General features: G+C 43.6%; 2 protein-coding genes across 5 annotated transcripts; one reads left to right on the top strand and one right to left on the bottom strand.

The window, feature by feature from the left end:
- The first annotated feature begins 129 nt into the window (after positions 1-129).
- On the top strand, positions 130-19,355 carry PDCD4 (programmed cell death 4). Of its 4 annotated transcripts, none has more exons than XM_071563961.1 (13): positions 130-233; positions 4,154-4,297; positions 5,480-5,576; positions 8,899-9,195; positions 9,724-9,818; positions 11,466-11,579; positions 11,846-12,067; positions 12,333-12,430; positions 13,892-14,006; positions 14,836-14,943; positions 15,991-16,101; positions 17,227-17,366; positions 18,606-19,355. In XM_071563961.1, the coding sequence occupies exons 3-13, from the start codon at positions 5,537-5,539 to the stop codon at positions 18,664-18,666; spliced, it is 1,401 nt and encodes a 466-aa protein (XP_071420062.1). In that variant the 5' UTR covers positions 130-233; positions 4,154-4,297; positions 5,480-5,536; the 3' UTR covers positions 18,667-19,355. The 4 variants fall into 4 exon arrangements, with proteins under 4 accessions (XP_071420062.1, XP_071420061.1, XP_071420064.1 ...); XM_071563960.1 differs by having other exon boundaries at positions 151-314; XM_071563963.1 differs by having other exon boundaries at positions 151-330.
- BBIP1 (BBSome interacting protein 1) lies at positions 17,487-20,588 on the bottom strand. Its single transcript, XM_071563965.1, has 3 exons — positions 20,285-20,588; positions 20,003-20,210; positions 17,487-17,732 (listed from the first exon to the last, which is right to left on the bottom strand). The coding sequence occupies exons 1-2, from the start codon at positions 20,328-20,330 to the stop codon at positions 20,035-20,037; spliced, it is 222 nt and encodes a 73-aa protein (XP_071420066.1). The 5' UTR covers positions 20,331-20,588; the 3' UTR covers positions 17,487-17,732; positions 20,003-20,034.
- Between the last annotated feature and the right edge of the window lie 602 nt (positions 20,589-21,190).

Raw genomic sequence — 21,190 nt, 5'->3', positions numbered from 1 at the left:
GGCGGGCTGGAGACACGCGGTGTCTATTGTGCACACACATCGGCCGGGGGGAAGGGCTGCTCCACGCGTTTTGGGAAACTTCAGCCAATGGATTCCTCCCCTGGGTGTTACGGGAGGGCTTGGCCAGCATGTGAGAAAGGGAGGGGAGAGTTTGAAAACAACCCAGCAGGCTGTAAGGAAGGAAGACTGCTAGAAAGTGACCTGCTCGCCTGCGTGCAAGCATTTTGCTCCAGGTGATCGGCGGAGCTCGGGGTGGAAGCTCAGGAGGGGCCGGGCAGCTCCCGGCGGGTCCCGCTTGGCACGGGTGGGCGCAGGTAACCCGGGATGCAGGTGCGGGACAGCGGGAGCCGGGATGGGCAGCCCAAACAGGTTGCCTCGAGCTGTGAATCCAACGAAAATGGTCAAGAGAGTTTTGGTGGGGTTTTTTTGTTTTGTTTTGATTTATTTTGGTGGGGTTTTTTGTTTTGTTTTTTGTTTTGCTTTTTCCTACGGGAGAAGGAATTTTGCTCTTTTTATATGGGGATTTTGGTGGTATTTTTGCTATTAATATGGCTGGGGAGGGAGGACGGCGGGGGGAGCAGGCAGGTCTCCACAGCTCAGAGCTTGGCATGTGATCAGCTGTCTTTTAATTATTGCAGGCAGTTTTGAGGTTAGAAAGGCAAAAAGGGGCGATCTCTCTTAGTACACTGGTTGATACAATGGAAAAATGCAAATGATCTTTCACGCACAGCAGCTCTTTTTCAGGTCACAAAGCTTTAGGAATCAGAAAATATATGCAGTCAAATCCAGAGATTTTCAGTGATTGATAACCCAGCTGCTAACAGAGATATTCAGAAGAAAGGCAAACCACACCATTTTCTTGGAGGTGTGCCGGGTGGTTTGGGGGATTTCATCTTTTGGCTGCTGACCCAGCCTTAGGCCTCATGGAAGTGATCCAGTCCTAAATTTTACCAGAAAATTTGCTAGCAGTTTTCCACGGTGCTTTAAAATGTATGATAGGGTATTTTGTGGCATCTTTTGCACAGGTCTTGGTTGCTATTCCGGTTTCTCTGCCACCTTTTTCCTCTTCACTGAAAAATCTCTTTAAAGCCCCTTCTCTCTTGCAGGGAAAACTGAATTCCATGATCTCTGTTAATAGCTGGAATTTATTTTCCAAATCTCGGTGGTGACGCTGTAGTGGAGGTGCAAAGAGCAAACTAGGGATTGGTTTTTGATTGATGGAGAAACAACATCTTTTGAGATTGCCTCTAGGTTGCGTGTGAGAAAAAGTCTTGTGTGAGCACGTTGGGCTGCTCTGACTTGAAAAACTCTGCAGTTTAGTGTCTTCATGAGCAAGAAAGATTTTCTTTCTGTCATTTGGTGATGGGGAAAGTATCTATCATAAAAATATGGAAATCGTACATTCTTTTAGCAGATAATTGTTGTTTTAATTGTTAAACCCAGTTTTGATGATTCATGCAGAGCTGGGCCAGTAAATGAATTCAGAGGCTCTTACACAAGGAAACTTTGGCTCTTATTTCAGAAGTACACAGATTTGGAGTAGAATCATACTAGAAAAATATGTAAAAAATACTATGAAAGTCAAGTGGTAATCTGTTAACTGAGGAGGTATCTCTCGCTGGCAGCTGAAAAATCCCGCAAGGCACAAGTACCAGAGCAGAAGGGATTGTATTTTCTTCCCTCGTTGCTCTGGTCTGCTGTTTCTTGGGCTCTCTGGAGTAACAAGCTCGGAGGAGAAAACAAAGGGTGAGCTGAGTTTTTAGGAGAGACCGTGAATGGAGGCAAAACACATGACAATGACTGTCACCTCGAATTAAGTGTCTGGCCTCGGGCGGTTTGCCTGGAATAAACGGGGTATACGAAAACCAGGTGGGAAGTTCGTAAGGCTGCGGCAGGACAGGCTCGGTCCGGCTGTCCGGGGACACCTGCCCTGTGCTGAGGTGCCAGCAGCGGGCAAGGCGGAGGCAGCACCTTTCCCGTGGATTCCTGAGCAGCAGGAATCCTGCCTGCCAGCCCTGGGGTGTTTCCCGTCCCCCGCCCAAACCCTGTCCCAAGGCTGCAAAAGGTAGAGGTTCATGTGTGGAGGAACATCTTGAGGTCTGAGATCCCCTTGTTAGCTGAGATGCACACACAAAAAAGAGGTAATACATTGCTGTTCTGGTGATTTTACTTCAGAAAAGGGGGGGTGAACAACTGGTTTCTAATTGAAGGAGGCGGACGGGGCGCTGGGGAGGATCCAGGCACGGCCCTCGGGGTTTCCTCGGTGCGAACACCCGGGCAGGCCGTGAGGGGCCATTCCCCCACACCGCGGGTCTGCCCCTCCGCACCTGACCCAGACCCTGCCAGTGCCAGTGACCCCCCATAAGCGGCAGGACTCGGGCTGTGGGGGCTGCGGGCACCGCGGGCAGTGCCCCATGGGCAAATGGATGCCCCGGCCAGGTGCGTGTGCAGCGCCCCTTCCGCACACCAGTGGCTCCTTCCCGCTCCCCCCTCCGGCCCGCCCGCGATAGTCTCGCCCTCCTCGCTCTTCCCTCACAGCCGAGCCCCGCCGGGCCCCGCCCACCACCATCCCCGCCCGCCGATTGGCTGCGCGGCGGGCGGGCACCAGCCAATGGCTGCGCCGCCGCCGGCCGGGTCGCTGGGGCAGAGAACACAAACAAGGCGGGGGCGCGCGCGGGGGGGCGTGGCCGGGCGCGGGGGCGCGCGTGGCGGCGGCTGAGGGGACGCGGCCCGGCCCCGGCGGTGCCCAGGGAGCGGCGGTGCCCAGGGCACGTCCCGGGGGCTGCGGGCTCATCGCGGAGGCTGCGGGCACACCCCGGGGGCTGCGAGCTCCTCCCGGGGGCTGCGGGCACACCCCGAGGGCTTCGGGCACACCCCGGGGGCTGCGAGCTCCTCCCGGGGGCTTCGGGCACACCCCGGGGGCTTCGGGCACACCCCGGGGGCTGCGGGCGCATCCCGACAGCTGCGGGCTCTCCCGGGCTGCCTCAGCCGCTGCCAGGCCTGTGCCCGTGCGCCAGCCCGGCCCTGGCGGCCTGAGCCCCTCGGTCCCTCCGCCCCTCAGGCCCAGGGCTGCGCCGCCGCTGGTCCCTGCCCACGGCACGGGTTTGGTACGGATACTGAGTCTCGCCTGTTTTGTGTGTGTGTGTGTGTGTGTGTGTGTGTGTGTGTGTGTGTGTGTGTGTGTGTCTGCAGGACAGCAGCTGGTGTTGACGGGTCTCCAAAGCGTCGGTGATGGGGGGGTGTTGGCGTAAAGTTGAGGAGAGGGGGAAAAGACCGTATGCTATGTGGGCAGTTCCTTAGGGATGTTTTGCGCAGAAGGGAGGTCTTGATAAGTTTTGGAGGCCTTGTTCTGGAGCATGTATTGTTCCTAAAGGTTAATGTGCCACTGTTTACCTGCTGGAGTAGAATTCCCTGTTTTGATAAGTACAAGAAGTGGTTGGTGGTGGGTACAGAGCACTGAGCTTGTTTTATTAATGGATTTCAGTGACTTAGGAAATACTCTTGTCTGATGAACTACTTTAAAAGTACTGTTCACATCACTGATCTTAAGATTTCTCATAACATTCGTGTTTTGCAGATGCATAAAGTGCCTTCTGCCCATTTTGTTCTTAGAATAGAATCATAGAATTGATTGGGTTGGAAAAGACCTCTGAGATCATCAAGTCCAACCCTTGGTCCAACTCCAACTTGTTCTTGTTTTATCTCTTGTAACAAAATCTGGGGGTTATTTAATCTGATGTTTTTAAGGCATTTTTTCAGCGTTGATTGGTAGTGCTGTGTGGGGTAAGTGCAAATTAGAAAGTGATGTCTTTTGGATAGAGTGGTAAATATCAGCATCCTGAAGCAATCTGCTGGCTTGGAGTGAGAAGGAGCATTGCTAAACTGAGAGTGCATCTCCTGATCAGAGTGACAGCAGGAATTGTAAGGGTCAAGTATCCCATCATGCTTGTTATAAAGGAAGTAAGACTCTGGATCTCAGAAAGACAGCACGTGGAAGTTGTGTTGTTACTTATTATGCTGCCACAGGTGGAAGATTTCAGCCAGGGTCCTATACAGGAAAAGCATTTCTACACTTGAAATTTAGGATTTGATTACAAACAACATTAGCCTTTATTTAATACAGGTTTTGTCCTTTGTTGTCTTTTTCAAAAAGGTGGACAACTGATGGAACATTCTACTAGGAAGAATAAAACTGCTCTTACAAGCTAGTTTGCACAGATTAGACAGACACACACGGAAAAATCTCTCAACCAAGAGTGACTGAGAACACTTGAGAACTCCTGAATGATTGCTTGAGGTAACTCATAAAAACTTTTATCTGAAGAAGTGGTGTGGGGCAGGGAGGACTCTTATTACGCAAGGCTGGTAACTGTTTGGGTTGGCATTAGGAAAACCTCGATCATGACAGCTGAATGCTGTGCCCCAAACCGGAGCTGCTTTATTGCCAACGGTCCGCATGAATCATGTGCCGTTAATGGGTCTGTGGTGGGCACGTGGGCAGGGGAGGGAAAAACAAGGGAAGAGAAGAAAAGGGGAAGGGAGAGCAGTCGTTTGGTGTCACAATCTTGCCTGTCAACGGTGAGCGGTTCTCAGGGCAGCAAAGGATGAGCAGGGCGGAAAAAAGCCACTGAATTCTTAGGGAGCAGATACAAATACCAGTGATATTCCTAGGCCTACAAAGGGATTTGTGAAAATCTTCCAGGTGAAAAAGTGTACAGGGGAATTGTGGGACTACTTAATTTCTTGTGTACTTAAAGGAAAGATGCTTGATGCCATCCCTTTCACAGTGACACGGGATAGTTTGTAGAACAGCAGCTACTGGGAAGAGGGAGAAAGAATAGCAGAAAAAGAGAAGTATTTAAATGTAGGCAACTTTATCCCTTGCAGATGGAATGGTGGTTGTAGGGAGTGCTTAAGGAGTGCAAAAGCACAGTTGTGAAGCTTGACAGCTGTGTATACACATACAATAAAACATAAAGACTGTCCTTGTGGGGAGGAACAAAAATAAGCTTGTTTTTAAGGACTGGTCTGAACTCGATAAATTGGTACCATTTTATCAGTATAATTCACGTGAGGAACGTTCCTTTCGTGGATGCAATTGTAACATTGATAATGTGTGCTCATGTAGATAAAGACTTTGCAGAGCAGGACAGTATAGGTTGATAGAGGTGGCTTTTATCTGCTAATAAAAGCTGCATACATGGGGCTTTTACCCTAAAAATAACGGCTTTTGTCCCTTTTATAAGCAACAGAACTGACAGCTCTGAAGACATCCAGGCTTAGATGAGTTTGGGGTGGTGCTTCTCTCATGCTGCACCATCTACCTTCCCAGGAACTTTTCAGTAGTTACTGACAGTTAATTATAACTTAAAAATCATCAATTTTTGCATTGTATTTTATGAGTGAAGCCTTTCCAGCTTTTGCTTTTAATATCTGGTGTAGTGTTTTTCTTTCCCTAAGCTTCTCTGTTTCTGTTTAGGCTTTGGAAGGAAAACATTAAGACTTTACATTTCACAGTCAGTTCTGTTAAGCAACTATGGAAATAGAAAAGGAGCACATTTATATTACCCCAACAGGTAAGTAATATATTAAGTTGTGTTTTTTGTACTTAAAATTGCTTAGCTGACCAGAAGTGTTCTCAGTAGAAAAGTCTTAGCTGATAATTTTCTAACAGTACTGGTTAAAAAAAAATCATCAAAATTTACCGTTGTTTCAATTTTATATCATAGTCTCCTACTTTATTACATTTATTTCAAAATTTATTAAAATAAGAAAGTTAAATTTTTGTTAAGTTCCTGAATAGTACTGGCACTTGTCTCCTTATCTTCTAAGTTCAAGAAAAGATTCAGTTCAAACATATAAGTGTGTTTGAGAGGTGCAAATTCTGCTTTTAAGTAACTTCCTTAAAATGAGAGGAGACCAGTGATGAAGGGCTTGACTGGAATTGGGCTGGCATGGGAAGAATTTAGGAAATACATGTTAGAGACAGTCCTGAAGTTGACTGTTTTGTCCATATTACAAATGTCTTTTGATGCTCAGCCAAGGTAACACAGCCTCATGTTTCTGTGTCTCCAGTGTTTATGATGGTCTGCACTGACCCTTTTATGTCAGCGACTTTGTAGGTTTAAATGTGTTTTAGAAAAAATATATATGTTAAGTTGGTATGTAATGCAGTTGAGGTAGCAACATACTCCTTATGATTTCTTATATTAAAGCAGAGCTAGGTAGAAGATAGAATTCTTGTCAGCATTTTATATTTGGATAATAGGTGGGAAGCTGCTGCAGAGCCAGGTTGACCCAGTTTGGACAATTAATTGGCATGTAGGTCAGTATTTGTAGAAGGCTTTGTTAATTAAGGTAGCACCATAAAAGCACAGATTTGTAAGTGAGCCTGCTAGGCCTAATGGAGGGTAATAAGATAAATTTGGGTAACTTCTTAATATATAGCAAGCTAAGTATTAGAGTTTATAGAAGACTGTTATTGCTTATATGTGTAAATGTTCTGTGATGCAAAAATGAGAAGCTGAAAGGAAGATCTGCATCACTTTATATGTACCTCTTATTAAATTATTTTAGAAAATTGTTGGAAAACAGTATGTGTGTCCAGCCTGTTTTCAGAGCCCAACTGGGTTAACTGACAGTGAAGGGCCAGCTGTCACAGTATTACAGAGAAAGAGGTTGCAGCTGGAAGCGACAGTGTTGTATAAAAAGCAGTTCAGTAGTGCAGTGAGAAATATTCAGTATTATGGGTTGGATGTTTCCTGTGGAGGATTTCCTTTAGTCTTGAACCTGAGATCAGAGTTGTGTAGGGAGGTTGCACTGCAGCCTCCCCTCGTTATCCTTAGTTACCAGATTCAGACCCGTGTTAGTTGTTGGCCATTTTCTTTGGAAACAGAGAAAGAGGTGAGTGGTCACTGGAGAGTGTAGTTTCTGGACAGCCAGGTCACAGTTCTAAAGTGAAGAAATTCTAAGAGGCTGAGCATGGAGAATTTGAGTGCATTTGTCTGAGATGAGCTGGTTGTGCTGGTGGGGTCTCCTGGGGAATGAGAGGAAGGAAACCTGTTCTGTTTGGGTTTGCTTTTTTCCCCCTCTGCTAACTTTATGCAAATCTCTCATTGTTTTATTAAAATGTTAGACAAACTGAGAAGGCTGCTTGTGAGGAATCTTTTCCTGGATGTGATGCATGCTTTTCTTTTTTAGCTTGCTGCAAGCATAAAAGGAATGCTTTTGTGGGAGTTATGAGTGGAAAGATGGAGCTTAGACTGGAATGGCTGCATTTGCTCAGCTATAGCATTCACATTTGTGAACACTGGTATCTAAATGTTACTTCTTTGATCAAAAGGAGGCAGTTCCATCAAACTTTCTTCAGTTTGTAGTGTAGTATCCTCTTTGATATGGGTAAATATTTTGAGGTTGGAAATATTTTATTAGTGCACTTTGCTTTCAAAACAATTTTTCATGAACCTGTTTTGAAGTGAAAAAACACAGTTCTGAGAAGTATTGCCAAATGAATGTTGCTAATGAGAATGTATTGGCATGTGAAGTGATACATTAGCTAAGTTCAAATACAAACTTAAAATACTTTCCACATTCTGCGTTTATGGCAATGAGCTTTGCTGTAAAGCAGGTTTGGCACAGTGGGAAAACCATCTGCCTCTGTGCTTTATTATTGCCCTTAGAGGGCTGGGGCTGTCAGTTGTGTCTCTGAGACTCTATTTAGTCTACAAGAAAAGGAGGACTATAACAGAGCCAGGCTGTTGCTTTGTGTGTGTGTGTGTGTGTGTGTGTGTGTGTGTGTGTGTGTGTGTGTGTGTGTGTGTGTGTGTGTGTGTGTGTCTTCCATTTTACAAGGACTCCCAGGGTACTCACTGGAATGTAAATAGGTCCCCAGGTGCCTTTTGCTTTTTAAATGTTGGTGGGTTAAGAAGGGGAAGAAGAGTTTATGAAGGGATTTTGCTTGTAGTGCTCTCAGTAAGACATTCTGCTGAACCATAAAGTGCAGGGGTGGGGGAACTTAACTTGGTGATACAAGACTTGAGGTCTAAATTTTAATGTGCATTAGTTTCCTCAAAGAGTGAAGTTACTGCACTTCTCAGTGCTCTGGGACATGTAGAGATCCTTAAGTTGTGAGCAAGTTTTTTTGTTGGGTGTGAAACAAACCTGTTGTATCTGACTGTGCTGGAGAATAATCCATGTCTGTTTTAGAAACAGTCTTGATAGAAGCTACACTGAAAAAATCCATAGAGAAGGGAGATCCCACTGTTTCAAAAGACTTTATGTATTTTATGAATCTTCCTTACTGATCTCTTCAAGCTTTGTATTAAGCAGCATTTCCCCCCATAACTTTAAAAACAAGAAATGAAAGTAGTGATATTTTTATATTCTTCTAAGTCTAAATCATTGTTTTACTTGCTAGTGATGTGTTTGAAATTCCTTAAATTGAATAAGGGAAATGTTGATGATTTATGGAATTGATTTCACTTTGGTGACTGGTCTTTTAACATTAGTGAGTTCCTGGAGAATTTACTGTATTGGCAGTTTCGTTTGTTTCTAAATGAAGAGATGAGTGGGTGGAGCGAGAACTTACACACTGAGGAATTGTGATAGTTTTTGTTTAACAAGGGTGGGGTTTTCTGTGGTTTATGTATTTCTAAATGGTTTATTGATTTGCTTTCCAACTCTTGACATATGCTCTGTTTAGATTGTGGATGTTTTGTGCAGGGCAATAAGGAACTCCTTAGTACTGTGATATGTAGACTTTAAAAACAACATCATTTGCCTTAACAATGTTGGAAATAAGAGTTCTATATAATGTTATAAACCTTTTTAAATCAAAAGTGTTTAGTATTCTAACATAAAAATGTTTAAAATTAACAGATTTTTTTATCTCCTTTTAAGAACTTGAGAACCTAAATGATGCTCCGTTTTCCGGTGATGAAGAAAATGGTGGATCTGAGGAACGAAAAACTGAAATCAATGGAAATTGGATTCCTGCAACTTCAATTACTGAAGCCAAAATAAATGCTAAAGCAAAGAGACGGCTGAGGAAAAACTCTTCGAGAGATTCTGGGAGAGGAGACTCCGTTAGTGAGAATGGAGAGACCCTGAAAATTGGAGTTGTACCAACGAGCCCAAAGGGCAAACTCCTGGACAGGCGATCCCGGTCTGGAAAGGGAAGGGGTCTACCAAAGAAAGGTTGGTGTAATTTAGTGAAGAGAGTATCATGATAAAGGTAAAGATTTGTTCAAAACGTAGTAATTTTTTTCTGCTGGAAATCATTTTCATAAACCACAGTCCCTGTGCAGGCATTTCGTTCTTTATGGTTAGATAGTGGGTGGATTCTTACCAGAAAATCTTATGTGTCTGTGGTGAATTAACTTCTGTTTTTGAGGCAAGTACCTTTTCTTAGAAGACTTAATACACGAGTTTGAACTGTTGGTGGTTCACAGGACTGTTACTAATGCAAACTTTAAGCATGGCTGTATTCAAAAGTACAGTTTCAACCTTCAGTAATTCCTGTGCAGTTTCATACTGCTTCTGGAGCCTTACTGGAAAGTGATGAAAAGTGGGAACACGTCAGGCAAACATACCCTTGTCAGCAAATATTGTTAGAGTCAGGAAGTGGGTACAAATAGTGATAGATCACTTTTAAGTGAAAGAATGTTGTGTTGAACTTGGAAATGTTCTGTTCTGGTTCTTACTTACTTTCTCATATTTTGCCAGGTGGAGCAGGTGGTAAAGGAGTTTGGGGTACACCAGGTCAAGTGTATGATGTAGAAGAAGTAGATATTAAGGATCCTAATTATGATGATGACCAGGTAGGCAAATAGTTTCTATGCAAAGTTATTTTTTACTTCTTTTATTGATTTCAGTTGCTGTGATGCTCATATGAGTGGAAGCTTGTTTGTGAGTTACGTGAATGTCAACATGGCTGCACTGAATGCTTGGGTTTGTGGTCAAGAACAGTGTGGAAGTATCACAGTGTAATACTCACAAATCTTATCCCACCTTACCCTTCTGTGCCTGACTGAGCAGCACCCCTTTCCCAGGTGTATTCTGCACTGCTGGTTCCTCTGGAAGTGGATGTTGCAGTGCTGCTCTGTATTGCACATAGGCACTGTGTTAAAAATGCAGCACAAAACTTGCTCAAGGCTGGAGTTCAGTGGAGGACAGTGTCCTTCATGGATTTTTCTCTTCCATGTATTCCCAACCCTCCCCATGTCTTGTGCCTACTTGGTATAAACACTTCAAACACTAACAAAAAAATACAAGCCAACATGTGTTTATTTGGAATATGTTATGGAGGATTGTATCTTATGGCCATATTATTGGGGGGAGGGAAAAGAAAGTAAAGCTCACTGGGCAAAGGAGGCTTTGTAACATTAAAAAGGAAACACTGATTACAAACACACTGATAAAGTATCTGAGATCACTATCATTGTGAGACCATCAGTAAATTCTTTATGACATAAGTAGAACAGTGGTGGTGTCCTTTGAGTAGAGGCTGTTTGCTGCGGCCATAACTGCTGAAAGGGAATGATATGTGGGAGTATCAAAACCACCTTCCAGGATCAATTTTCCCTACAATTCAGCACCTCACATTAACAGAGAGAGATTTTAAAAATGAAGCTGAGAAGTGGATAGAAAAGTTTCATGAAGAATATTCTGTGTAACTTCTGTAAACAGAGACTGGCGTGATGGAAGGATAGGGTTTTTTGACTTCTGCTGTATTTCTTGATCATGCAAAGTTTCTTTCCATTAAACATTGGTTGGAAAACTAAGTCTTTGTTCAGAGTTTCGTTCAGATCTGTAGTATTGCTCTGAGTGTTGCTTGTGTAATCTGTGTAGAGTAGGGAACTGAATTGCAGCAGCAGCATCTGGTGTGCTGGAATTCTGCAGGACAGGTAATAACAAGGAAGTTGCTCTTTCTTCCTTTGGGGAATGTTTTTGCTCACAAATATTCTGACAATGCCTTTTCTCTGATTCGTACCTGGTATTGCCTGTCTGGTGACACAGTCACTGAGGAAGAGGGAACAAGGCAGGGACTTGTCAGGGATGGGAGTGCCACTTGCAGGGGAAGGTGCTGTGGCACAGCCAACCCTGCAGGCCTGGGACAGGAGCTTCTGTTACTCTCCCTTCAGTCTGTAGGCCCTTCACCTCTGCTCATGTGGTGTCAGCAGAACCCCAGGAACAGAGTTTGCAGTGCTTACCATTGTTTAACAGTAAATTCAGCCTTTCAGTTGAATTCAGCTAACAGTAAATTCAAAATGCAAAGAAGTGTGATATCTAGCCAATACTGTCTACACTCCTAACAGAAGAGACATAATCTTATGTTTGCTGGCAGAATACTGACTACCAAGAATATATTAAGGATTTAGGAGATCTATTTCGAAGCTGTCAGCACTGCATAAGATGTAAGAAGAGACAGTACTCAGATTATATGCTTTTGTTGTTTTTTAAAACAGGAGAACTGTGTCTATGAAACAGTAGTTTTACCTCTGGATGAAAGAGCATTTGAAAAAACTTTAACGCCGATCATACAGGAGTATTTTGAACATGGAGATACTAACGAAGTTTCGGTATGTTACCTGCCTTTTTATTTATTTTAGGGCAAACCTGTGGCATACAGGGTAATCTAGCTGCCAGTTGTAAATGGGTTTATAGAGAAATTGGCAAGAAATATGCTATAAGAATACCCAAGTGTTCATATTTAGTCAGTTGAGCAGAAGAATATATGTTATTACATAAATATGAGCACATAAATATTTATTTTTAATATGTTGATACATTTAAATAATAAAAACTATGAAATCTCATTCTGTTTTGTTTTTCAAATCTTTCTCAGGAGATGCTGAAGAATTTGAACCTTGGTGAAATGAAATACAGTGTCCCAGTGCTGGCTGTTTCCTTGGCATTAGAGGGGAAGGCCAGTCACAGGGAAATGACATCTAAGCTTATCTCCGACCTTTGTGGGACAGTAGTAAGCAAAACTGATGTGGAAAAATCATTTGATAGACTGCTTAAGGAACTACCTGAATTGGTGTTGGATTCTCCCAGGGCACCACAGGTATATTTGTAAATTTTTATGCCAATAGCCAAAAGCTTTGTGTGGCTAAAATAGATCAAGTAAACTGAAATAGACTTTGTATTTTGAAAAATGTCCATTGATTTTTTTTCCTTGCTGTCTGTAATCCTCTCCCAGTTTCCCAGGCTGATTTTACTTTGAGACAGCTCATTTAAATAAAATCTGAAGACCAAGCATATTATAATTATCTACTTAGAACTGCTATGAAATACAACATTTAGTTAAAAATGCTTCTGTTTTGTTGCAGTTGATGGGCCAGTTTATTGCTAGAGCTGTTGGAGATGGGATTCTAAGCAACACCTACATAGATGGCTACAAAGGCACTGTGGATTGTGTCCAAGCTCGGTAATTCTCTTGCCTTCTATATAGAAACATGAAAGGTGATGATCAGGAATTTAGGACTTCAGGATAAATCCTGTGGTTCTTTAACTTCCTCTTTTTTTTAATTATAAACAAAACCTCCAAAAGATTGCAACAAACCCAACAAAATCCAGAATGACTCAAGTCTGAGGAGAAATACTGAAATTGCCTGACAGATGTATTAATGTTTGCCAGGTTTGTTGTCCAGCTTATGTTTGAGGGTGAAAAATGACCTGAAACAAAAAGTGATTATAGAAGGTTTTGTTTTAGAAAAAGCTTTAATGTGATTAATGAGTAAATATAGCACCAGGACAGCTGCTGCAAATATGTTGTGAAGTACACAAGGGATTAACTGTTTTGCCTTACAAAGGTTTGAAGCTTGTGTGGTGCTGAGACTTTTGCCGTAATGCTTTATTTGCCAAGTTGGTATCATTGTTTTCCATGTCAGCATGAGAAGTTTGAAGGAGCAATCCTTCACAAAGAGGGATGTTTTAATAATGAGTCATGTTTTATTATTTTTTCTTCCATAATTGTATGTTTCAGGCTTGTTTCAGAAGTACTGAACTCTTAAATCTTCTAGAAGTTGCATTTGTAATGATTATAGTTGTGTGGTTCTAGAAGAAAGGGGAATGCTTAGCTGCCTGCTCAGGGTTCAGATTGTCAGAATTGTCTGTCACTTACACACGTGTCCTGTGATTTGAAGGATTACAACTTGCATTCTGTACATCTGGGATGCTTTGATGCCTTTTTTATTTCTTGGCCAGTCTTTTATGCTCATTAAATCTTGGTAAATAGAGTTATTGTTATTGGCTTGCCCCCAGCATGAGGACTGGGATAACTGTTCTTTCTTTAGCTGGATGGTACATAATGTATCTGAGACTTCTTTTTTCACCTTACTTCCCTTTTTATTCTTTTTTCAACAAACTGGCAAGCATCCCTAGCTTGCACCACTTTTTCCCAACTACATATTTACCTTCTGAAGTGCTTTTTTGGCTTAAATTCTTAAGGTTTCATAATTCTTTAGACCCAAATGGAAAATAATATTTCAGTAGAAAATCTGTTCTACAGTGTGGCAGCAACTCAGGCCTTTTTTGTTTGAGATACACCTGCCAAACTTGGAGGAGCCAGGATACAATCTCTCTCTGCATAAGAAAATATTCAGCCCTTTCCTGTGAGGATGTTTCAGTTCTGCATTGGTGATTCAGATCTGCTGCCATTGCAGGATTGTGACCTGTCCTTACCGTGGCATGACCAGCAGTGTGAAGGCCAAAGGGGGGAGTTCATTTGGTGGTTCTTTGATCCGGTTGGGCCCCATGGAGTTGCTGACCCCGACCTCTTCTCTGAGATCTGATAGCTTTGCCTGAAGAGAAAGGGCCATGGGGGAAGTTGCAGATGTATTTTGGTGAAATTCTCTAATCATGTTTTAAACCCCCACTCTGCTCTCAGAGCTGCGCTGGACCGAGCGACGGTGCTGCTGAGCATGAGCAAGGGCGGGAAGCGCATTGACAGCGTGTGGGGGTCCGGAGGGGGCCAACAGCCCGTGAAACACCTCGTGAAAGAGGTAACTGACAGAACTCTCTCGTCTCTCTGGTTCACTGTTTGTCTAAGCTTACCCTTTGTGGGTTAGAGGGAAGAGATATGTGTGTCCTATACTAAAATGATGGTTTATGTAATGAGTGTTGGTTTTGTTTTGTTGGGTTTTTTTCTTTTTTCTAATTCATTTATACAAAGCTTTTAAAATTATGTGGTAGTTTTGTTGATTTTGTAGTATTTGTCACTGGTGGGAACATGCTGGTACAACACCACTCTGTATTGCAAGTATATGTTTAATTTTGCTTTAAGCAAAACTTGTGTTTGGCGTTTTAAAAGCTCACAGTATAAAATGCTGAAGTAATTAGAAGAACCAAGATGAAACTGGCTAAACTAGATAAACTATTTTTTTTTTGCATTGGTGATCAAAAGCACAGTAATAACTGAAAAGAGAGGAAGAAACTGGAGTGTTTAGAGATCCATTCTCTGAAGTAAGCAGGTTTAAAGGAAAAGGTCATGTTATAATTTCTAGGTTGGGAGTGTAACAGATGACAGGAGGAGGTGTTGAGAGGAGCAAATAAACTTGACTGCACCCATGTTAACCTTTTATGGTGATACACAGGAATGGTTTTGATGCTTGTGCATTAGCACTGTGGATAGGTATTTGGTTTACACTGTGTTTCACTTTACTGATAACGTCTCAATTTAATTAATGCCTGAATTTAATTATTTATAAAAACCTTGGCAGCAAATTTGAAGAACTAACCTGCTGCTGAGTTGATTGTAGATTATCAAACAGTTGACAGCTTTTAAAATTCTATCTAATTACTTTTGGGGTTTTTGTTTTTAAAATTCAATAGATTGATATGTTGCTGAAAGAGTATTTGCTTTCTGGAGATGTACTGGAAGCTGAACGTTGCCTTCAGGAACTGGAAGTACCCCATTTTCACCATGAACTTGTATATGAAGTAAGGAGAAATCAGAATCCCTTTAATAACTGTCAGCAATTTGATATGGGCATGCAATTAGTATAACTGGAATCTGAAGCTCAGGTTGCTTGATGTGTTACTTGAGTAACTAAATTGTGTCATGTGAAGTTAATGGTTTGTGTGCTCGTTTGTGTGTGCACTGTGCAACAAGTGAGCTGCTGCTGACTCTGGGAAGATCTAGAATTAATTTTGAGGGGTTAAATAGTTGAATTCAGATTATTATAGATTTCCTAAAAAATAAGAGCTGCTTTTCTACTGAGGAAAAGCAGCAAAAAACCTGCCAGTGCTGTGTTTTGGTGTTTATTCTCTTTCAGTTTCAGATATCTGGGTATTCTAATGAGTGTTACCTGTTTTTGTTAAGTTATAGAGCTTCCTTTTTCAGGGTGGGATTGTTTTCATCAAGCACATTTGTAAAAGCTCTGAGATATTTTAGACTCAGACTATTTGGGAGACTATCACCATTTGTACTCTTTTATCTGCCAAATTGGGAAATGGTTGTTCACCAATACAGCTGAACACCCACAATCTACAAAATTTTCTTTTCAGTAAATTGACTCATTTTAGAAAATTCCTTCACAATAGAAAACTGGAATCATTTCAGTTGATGTGGGTTGTGAAGATCTGTAGATTTTAAATTTCTGAATTCTTCTAAAATTACAGATACAAAAATGCCATGGATACAGAATTAATTGTAATCTGTACTGGAGCAGCCGTATGGACAGTCATGTGGTTCTGAAACCAGAGACAGGCAATGCTTCTCACTCTGTCTAGCCCTTTATGGTTTTTCATACCTTTTATCTTATCCAAAGAATTTTCCATACGTTTTTCTTTTCTAATAATAATAGTAGTAATAATAACAATAGTGATAATAAACAACTGAAATTATGCATGTATGTAATGAATGGACTTGTTTTCCCAGAAAATGCCTAATAATGCATTCATTCCTTTCTGCACTTTATATACTTACTCACCACATACCCGAGCCACTTTTCTTTTTAGTCAGAACACTTGCATGATTTGTTTTAGGCCATTGTACTGGTTTTGGAGTCAACTGGAGAAAAGACTTTTAAAATGATTCTGGATTTGTTGAAGACTCTGTTGAGGTCTTCTGTCATTACTGTGGACCAAATGAAAAGAGTGAGTATGGCATTTAGAGAATTTTGTGTAAGGTTTTCCAAACTTTCTGCAGTTTCTACCTTCAAGTACTATTTGTAGTCTATTGCTGGCTGGTGGGTTTTTTTTAAAATTTTCATAGCCATTCTTTATGCTCTACAAATAATTTGTTGCTTACGGAAATGGCGTCAAGTTGTGCCAGGGAAGCTTTAGATTGGATATTAGGAAAAAATTCCTCACCAGAAGGTTTGTCAAGCACTGGAACAGTTGCCCAGGGAAAGGTGGATTCACCATCTCTGGAGGTGTTTAAAAGATGAGCAGGGGGCACTTGATGGACTTGGCATTGCTGGGTTAATGGTTGGACTCGATGACTTTAAAGGTCTTCTCCAGCCTAAATGATCCTGTGGTGTATGTACAATACAAAGATTTCCAGCTGCCTTTATGCAGTTAAATGGTTAAAACTAATAATTTTAAATGCTGCAATATTGCTTCATTTTTTTCAATTTATTCTTTTATCTGGCAGCTCTAACTGAACTAGTACAATAAAGGCCCACTAATTACAAATGTCAACTAGAACAGTGTACAGAAACTAGTTTTTACACATTTTGGAGTCATACATGGCTTTGCTTCTCGGTATGAGTTTGGGACAGCAGTTGTTTCCCTGGGCAGACTGGGTATCACACTAGGACTTACGTCAAAACTTACCCAGCTGTGTTGCTGTCAGGAAGTGATGAACTCATCTCTCGCTGTCTCCAGTGTTTAGCTTGCTGCATAAACTGTTGTGGTAGTGATTTGTGGCCACATTTTGTTCATTTAGGTGGAAGACATACCAAAACTTCTTCCCCTCTTACTACTCATGTGGCAGCAGTCAGGCTAACGTACAGATTTTGTGCTGTCTGGATTCCTGGCTTCTAAAGAAGTTAAAAACTCAGGTGGTGTTTTTATTAAGATAGGTAGTTGTGTAATACCTTGGTATTGTACCTTGTTTTAACACTGGCTGGCAGCTGCTCTGCTTCAGGTTTGTGGAAACTGTCCATAGTATTTGTGAAATGGTACTGAAAAATAAATCCTCTAAGTGCAAAAGGGTATTTAAGAATTGTAATAAAATCATAGACTAATCAGATAATTATTTGAATCCTTGTACTGCAGGGCTATGAACGAGTTTACTCTGAAATCCCAGACATTAACCTGGATGTGCCACACTCCTATTCCGTGCTTGAGCGGTTTGTAGAGGAATGCTTTCAGGCTGGAATAATCTCCAAACCACTGAGAGACCTCTGCCCTTCAAGGTACTTGTTTTGTTGTAGATGGGTGAAGGCACTGGCCTTTCTTCTGTTGTAGGTAACAGAAAGCAGGATCTTGTGACCAAAGTGCTACAGATTAGAAGGGAAAACTATGGAGGATGGAGAGAGGGTTGAACTGGTAGAACGTTTATTAATAAGCTTATTGATGTGAAACCTGTTAAGTGGAGGCTGGGATAAATACATGGAAGAGTCAGCCTGTGGTGAGTCCCAGGCAGCACACCTGTGCTCCAACAGGATGGAGCCTGGCACTCCTCTGGTTTGCTGATTTGCTGGGTAGAAATCAGTGCAGCACTGAAATGGAAGATTCAGGTGTCACAATGATCCATGTAGGTGACAGTGGAAAACTGTTCTCTACAGTGGGGAAAAAAGAAAACAAAGAAAATCCTTTAAAAATAGTTTAAACTTATCAAACAGCATGAGCAGAGTTCTAAGATGAGACAACCGGTTCTAATCTTTGTGTCAAAAGGAATAGGACACTAATGTGGGGTAAGTTTTATACACCCAGTTTCTTGTATCTGTATCATGTGGTTTCTATAGTGCTTTTGGTTTGTTGTTGTTTACTTACTCATGGCATAAATAATACTGTTTGAACTGTAGCTAATCAGTCTGCTGTTTTCTCCTTATTGGTCACAATACAATTAACCAGTTTCATTTCCTATGGAGAATACATATAAATACATGTAAATTTTTAAATTTTATGTTAGAACTATTAGTCACAGTTTTATGCATTGGGAATATTATTTATTCAACAGATCTTTTCCTATTTGGGTGTTTTCTTAGAGTTCTTAAACCATCTTGACAGCCTGTGATAAATTTGGATCTTGATAGGTTAGTGTCTTTATCAAGAACAGCCTCCATTTGTGAACTTTACACTTAAAACTCTGTGTGTGTGTGTGATGTTATCAAATGTTTTACAAGTTTGGAGTGTAGGAGGGTTGAGAGTCATCACTGCATCAAAAGCTTGATTATATTTCAGTTACCATTAGTGTGTTGAGAGGCATTTTTGGCTTGTGTACTTCAGTTTTGGGTGGAAAAGTGCCATTCCTAGGTTTTCAAACCAGCCATTTTTAAGCAGTTGAGCCGATACTGTGATCATTGATAACCCTGCTAAACTTGCACACCTTGTATTTTACTCCCAAGACTAAGAGAAGATTCTTTTCAGAGATAAAAAACAAGCAATTCTACTCTTGAGTTAGTGAGAAGGTATTTTCTGCTTTCTTACAGGGGCAGAAAGCGTTTCGTGAGTGAAGGAGATGGAGGTCGTCTTAAGCTGGAGAGCTACTGAATGTGAGCACTGACTCCTGAAGCCTTACACGTGTAAAGGGAACATAGCTGGCTATCGTTATATACAAACACGCATGCTGCTTCGGTGTGTGTATGTATATATGTATACACATATATAATATACCAAATCTAAGAGTTGCTTAGCACAGTTCATATTTTTTTAAAAGCACATGTTTTGGGTACAAATTGGTTTTTTTGGTTTTGTTTGTTTTTTTTTTTAATAGTTTTGTAAATTTCAGAAAGAAGTGTTCTTTCCTTGGGCATAATAGTAGAACAACTGGCCACTGCTGTGGTGGTGCCTTCAAATAAGCTATCTCTGTATGTGCCATGTTTATGACCTAATCATTCCATGTGTGCATCCATGTCTGACTGCCACGCGCTCTTTCCAGGACAGTGCTGTCATCATAAAATCACTGGTTTATACAAAGCTTTATAGAAGGGTCCAGGTTAAGCTGCTGTGATCTCATTTCCATTGCTGCTGAAGAAATACTGTGCTTTGGGAGGAAAAAAAAATAGCAGTTTCTTTGTTTTTAAAGAGCCCAAGAAAATAGAGTTGGGTCATAAATTGATCTGTTTCAGGGGAGAACACTGGTTGGTTTCAGTCCCCATGTACCAAACTTGTATTTTTTTTCTATGTAACTGGAAAAGTGAAAGGTTCTGGTAAAACATATTAAAAATATTTTTTGTGAAGCTCTTGTTCCTTCCTGCCTCCTCTTTATTTATTGTAATCAGAACAAATGTAACTGTGTTCAGATCTCTGAAGTGTGTGCAATTCAGCGGTACATCTAACACACTGCCCTTTGGTATTGCAATCAGCAAGAGAGCCCTGAGTAATTAAACTCATGGTAAGTATTTACCAGCTTTGTTTTTGAAAACAGAGCTGCCTTGCGTAGGAGCGTCCAGGCTGGCACAGATACTGCGAACGTGTCTGTACAGCACAGCCTGGCCCAGCCCTTGCTCAAGAACAAGATGGATCTAAGGAAGACTCCCAGGAACACAGTGGAGCCTTTCCTGTGTTTTTCAGTTTCATGTCGAGATTCGAGGAGTTCAGAAATGCTGGAGTAGCTATTGCAGGGCCGAACCACGCTGTGCGCCAGGAGGCTGGCGCGGCAGTGCTGGCGCGGGTGGGGTAAACCCCGCTGGGGCAGCGGGGCTGTGTTTGGGCTCCCCGAGCGGCCCTGCGGGGGTTCTGGTACCGCAAAACGCCTTTAAAACCCCTCCTTGGGAGCGACCAGCGGGCCTTCTCCCCGAGCAGCGCCCGCCCCCCCGCGCAGCCCCCGCACCACCTGCTGCGTTCCAGGCCAGCCTTTAATGCGCAGCCCGATCTCAGCGCGTACCTCGTTCGGGGGCGGCCCCGCAGGGCCCGCGGCTACGGCGGGGCGGGCGCGGCCCCCGCGGACGAAGGAGGGGCCCCCTCGCTTGGCCGCGCCGCCTCCAGCGCCGCGCGCTGCAGCCTCTCCAGCTTCTCCAGCGACACGGACTTCAGGGGCAGGATCTTGGGCTTGCACAGCACCGTGGTGGCCGCGTCCTCCACGGACAGCTGCCCTGCGGGGGGAGAAGGGCCGCGCGTGAGCGCCGGGCCGAGCCGAGCCGAGCCGGGCCGTGCCCGCCGTCCGTACCTTGCTTGGGCAGCACCTCCCGGAGCGCTCCCGTCCCCTCCGGCATGGCGCCTCCTGCACTGCCCGGCCCGTGGGAGAACTACAGCACCCGGCGTGCCCTGCGCCGCACCCCGCCAGAGCGCTGCCAGTCGTGCCCTCCCGGTGCGTGCTGGGAGTGGTAGTCCTAAGGGTGGGGTCCTGGCTGCCAGCGTGCGCCCTGGGAGTTGTAGTCCTTGGCGTGGAGCTGAGCCGGGGCAGCCCCGGCAGGGCGGGAGCGGCTGCTCCGGGGCTGTCCCGGGGCTATCCCGGGGCCAGGATGCCGCTCCCTGCGTCCGCCGTACCGCTCTGTCCGGTGGGGCGGCGCCGTCCCACCTGCGCGGGCCTGCTCGGCCCCGGCGAGCCGCTGCCTGCCTGCCCGCCGGGGCCGCCGCGCCTCGCCTCGACCCGGGGCTTTTGGGCGCTTTTGTGGTTTATTTTATGGAGTTTTTTTAAGAGAAAAGCCCCAGCAGACACCGTCCAGCAGACAGGCGTGGCCTGGGCGTACGCGTTTTCGTTTCCAGGCAGCGCCCGAGGATTCGCGGCGTGAATCACGGTCCTGTTCGACGTGTGAACAGCAGCAAAAGCAGGTGCCTTTCTGCACACAGAGGGATCAAAAGTCGTCGAACCTGATGGGCCAGTGCAGCGGGAATCCCCGAGAGGAGAGGTTCGCCTTCGGGAGGATCTTGGCCGCGGGGAGCAGCTTCCCTGGGAAACCCCCGCGGTGTGACCCTCGATGTGCCCCAGGGTGTGACCTCACGTGTGACCGGGACTGTGATCCGCGGTGTGACTGGGGTGGGTGGCGATGGACTCCCCATCCTGTGCCTCTGCAGTGCCCCCCGGGCCCCGATGCTGGGCTGGGCTGTAATTTTAGAGTTCGCTAATGAGCTT

The sequence above is a fragment of the Pithys albifrons genome, chromosome 9, assembly GCF_047495875.1.
Source record: "Pithys albifrons albifrons isolate INPA30051 chromosome 9, PitAlb_v1, whole genome shotgun sequence".
NCBI classification, from domain to species: Eukaryota; Metazoa; Chordata; class Aves; order Passeriformes; family Thamnophilidae; genus Pithys; species Pithys albifrons.
This window is presented reverse-complemented; position numbering and strand designations above follow the sequence as displayed.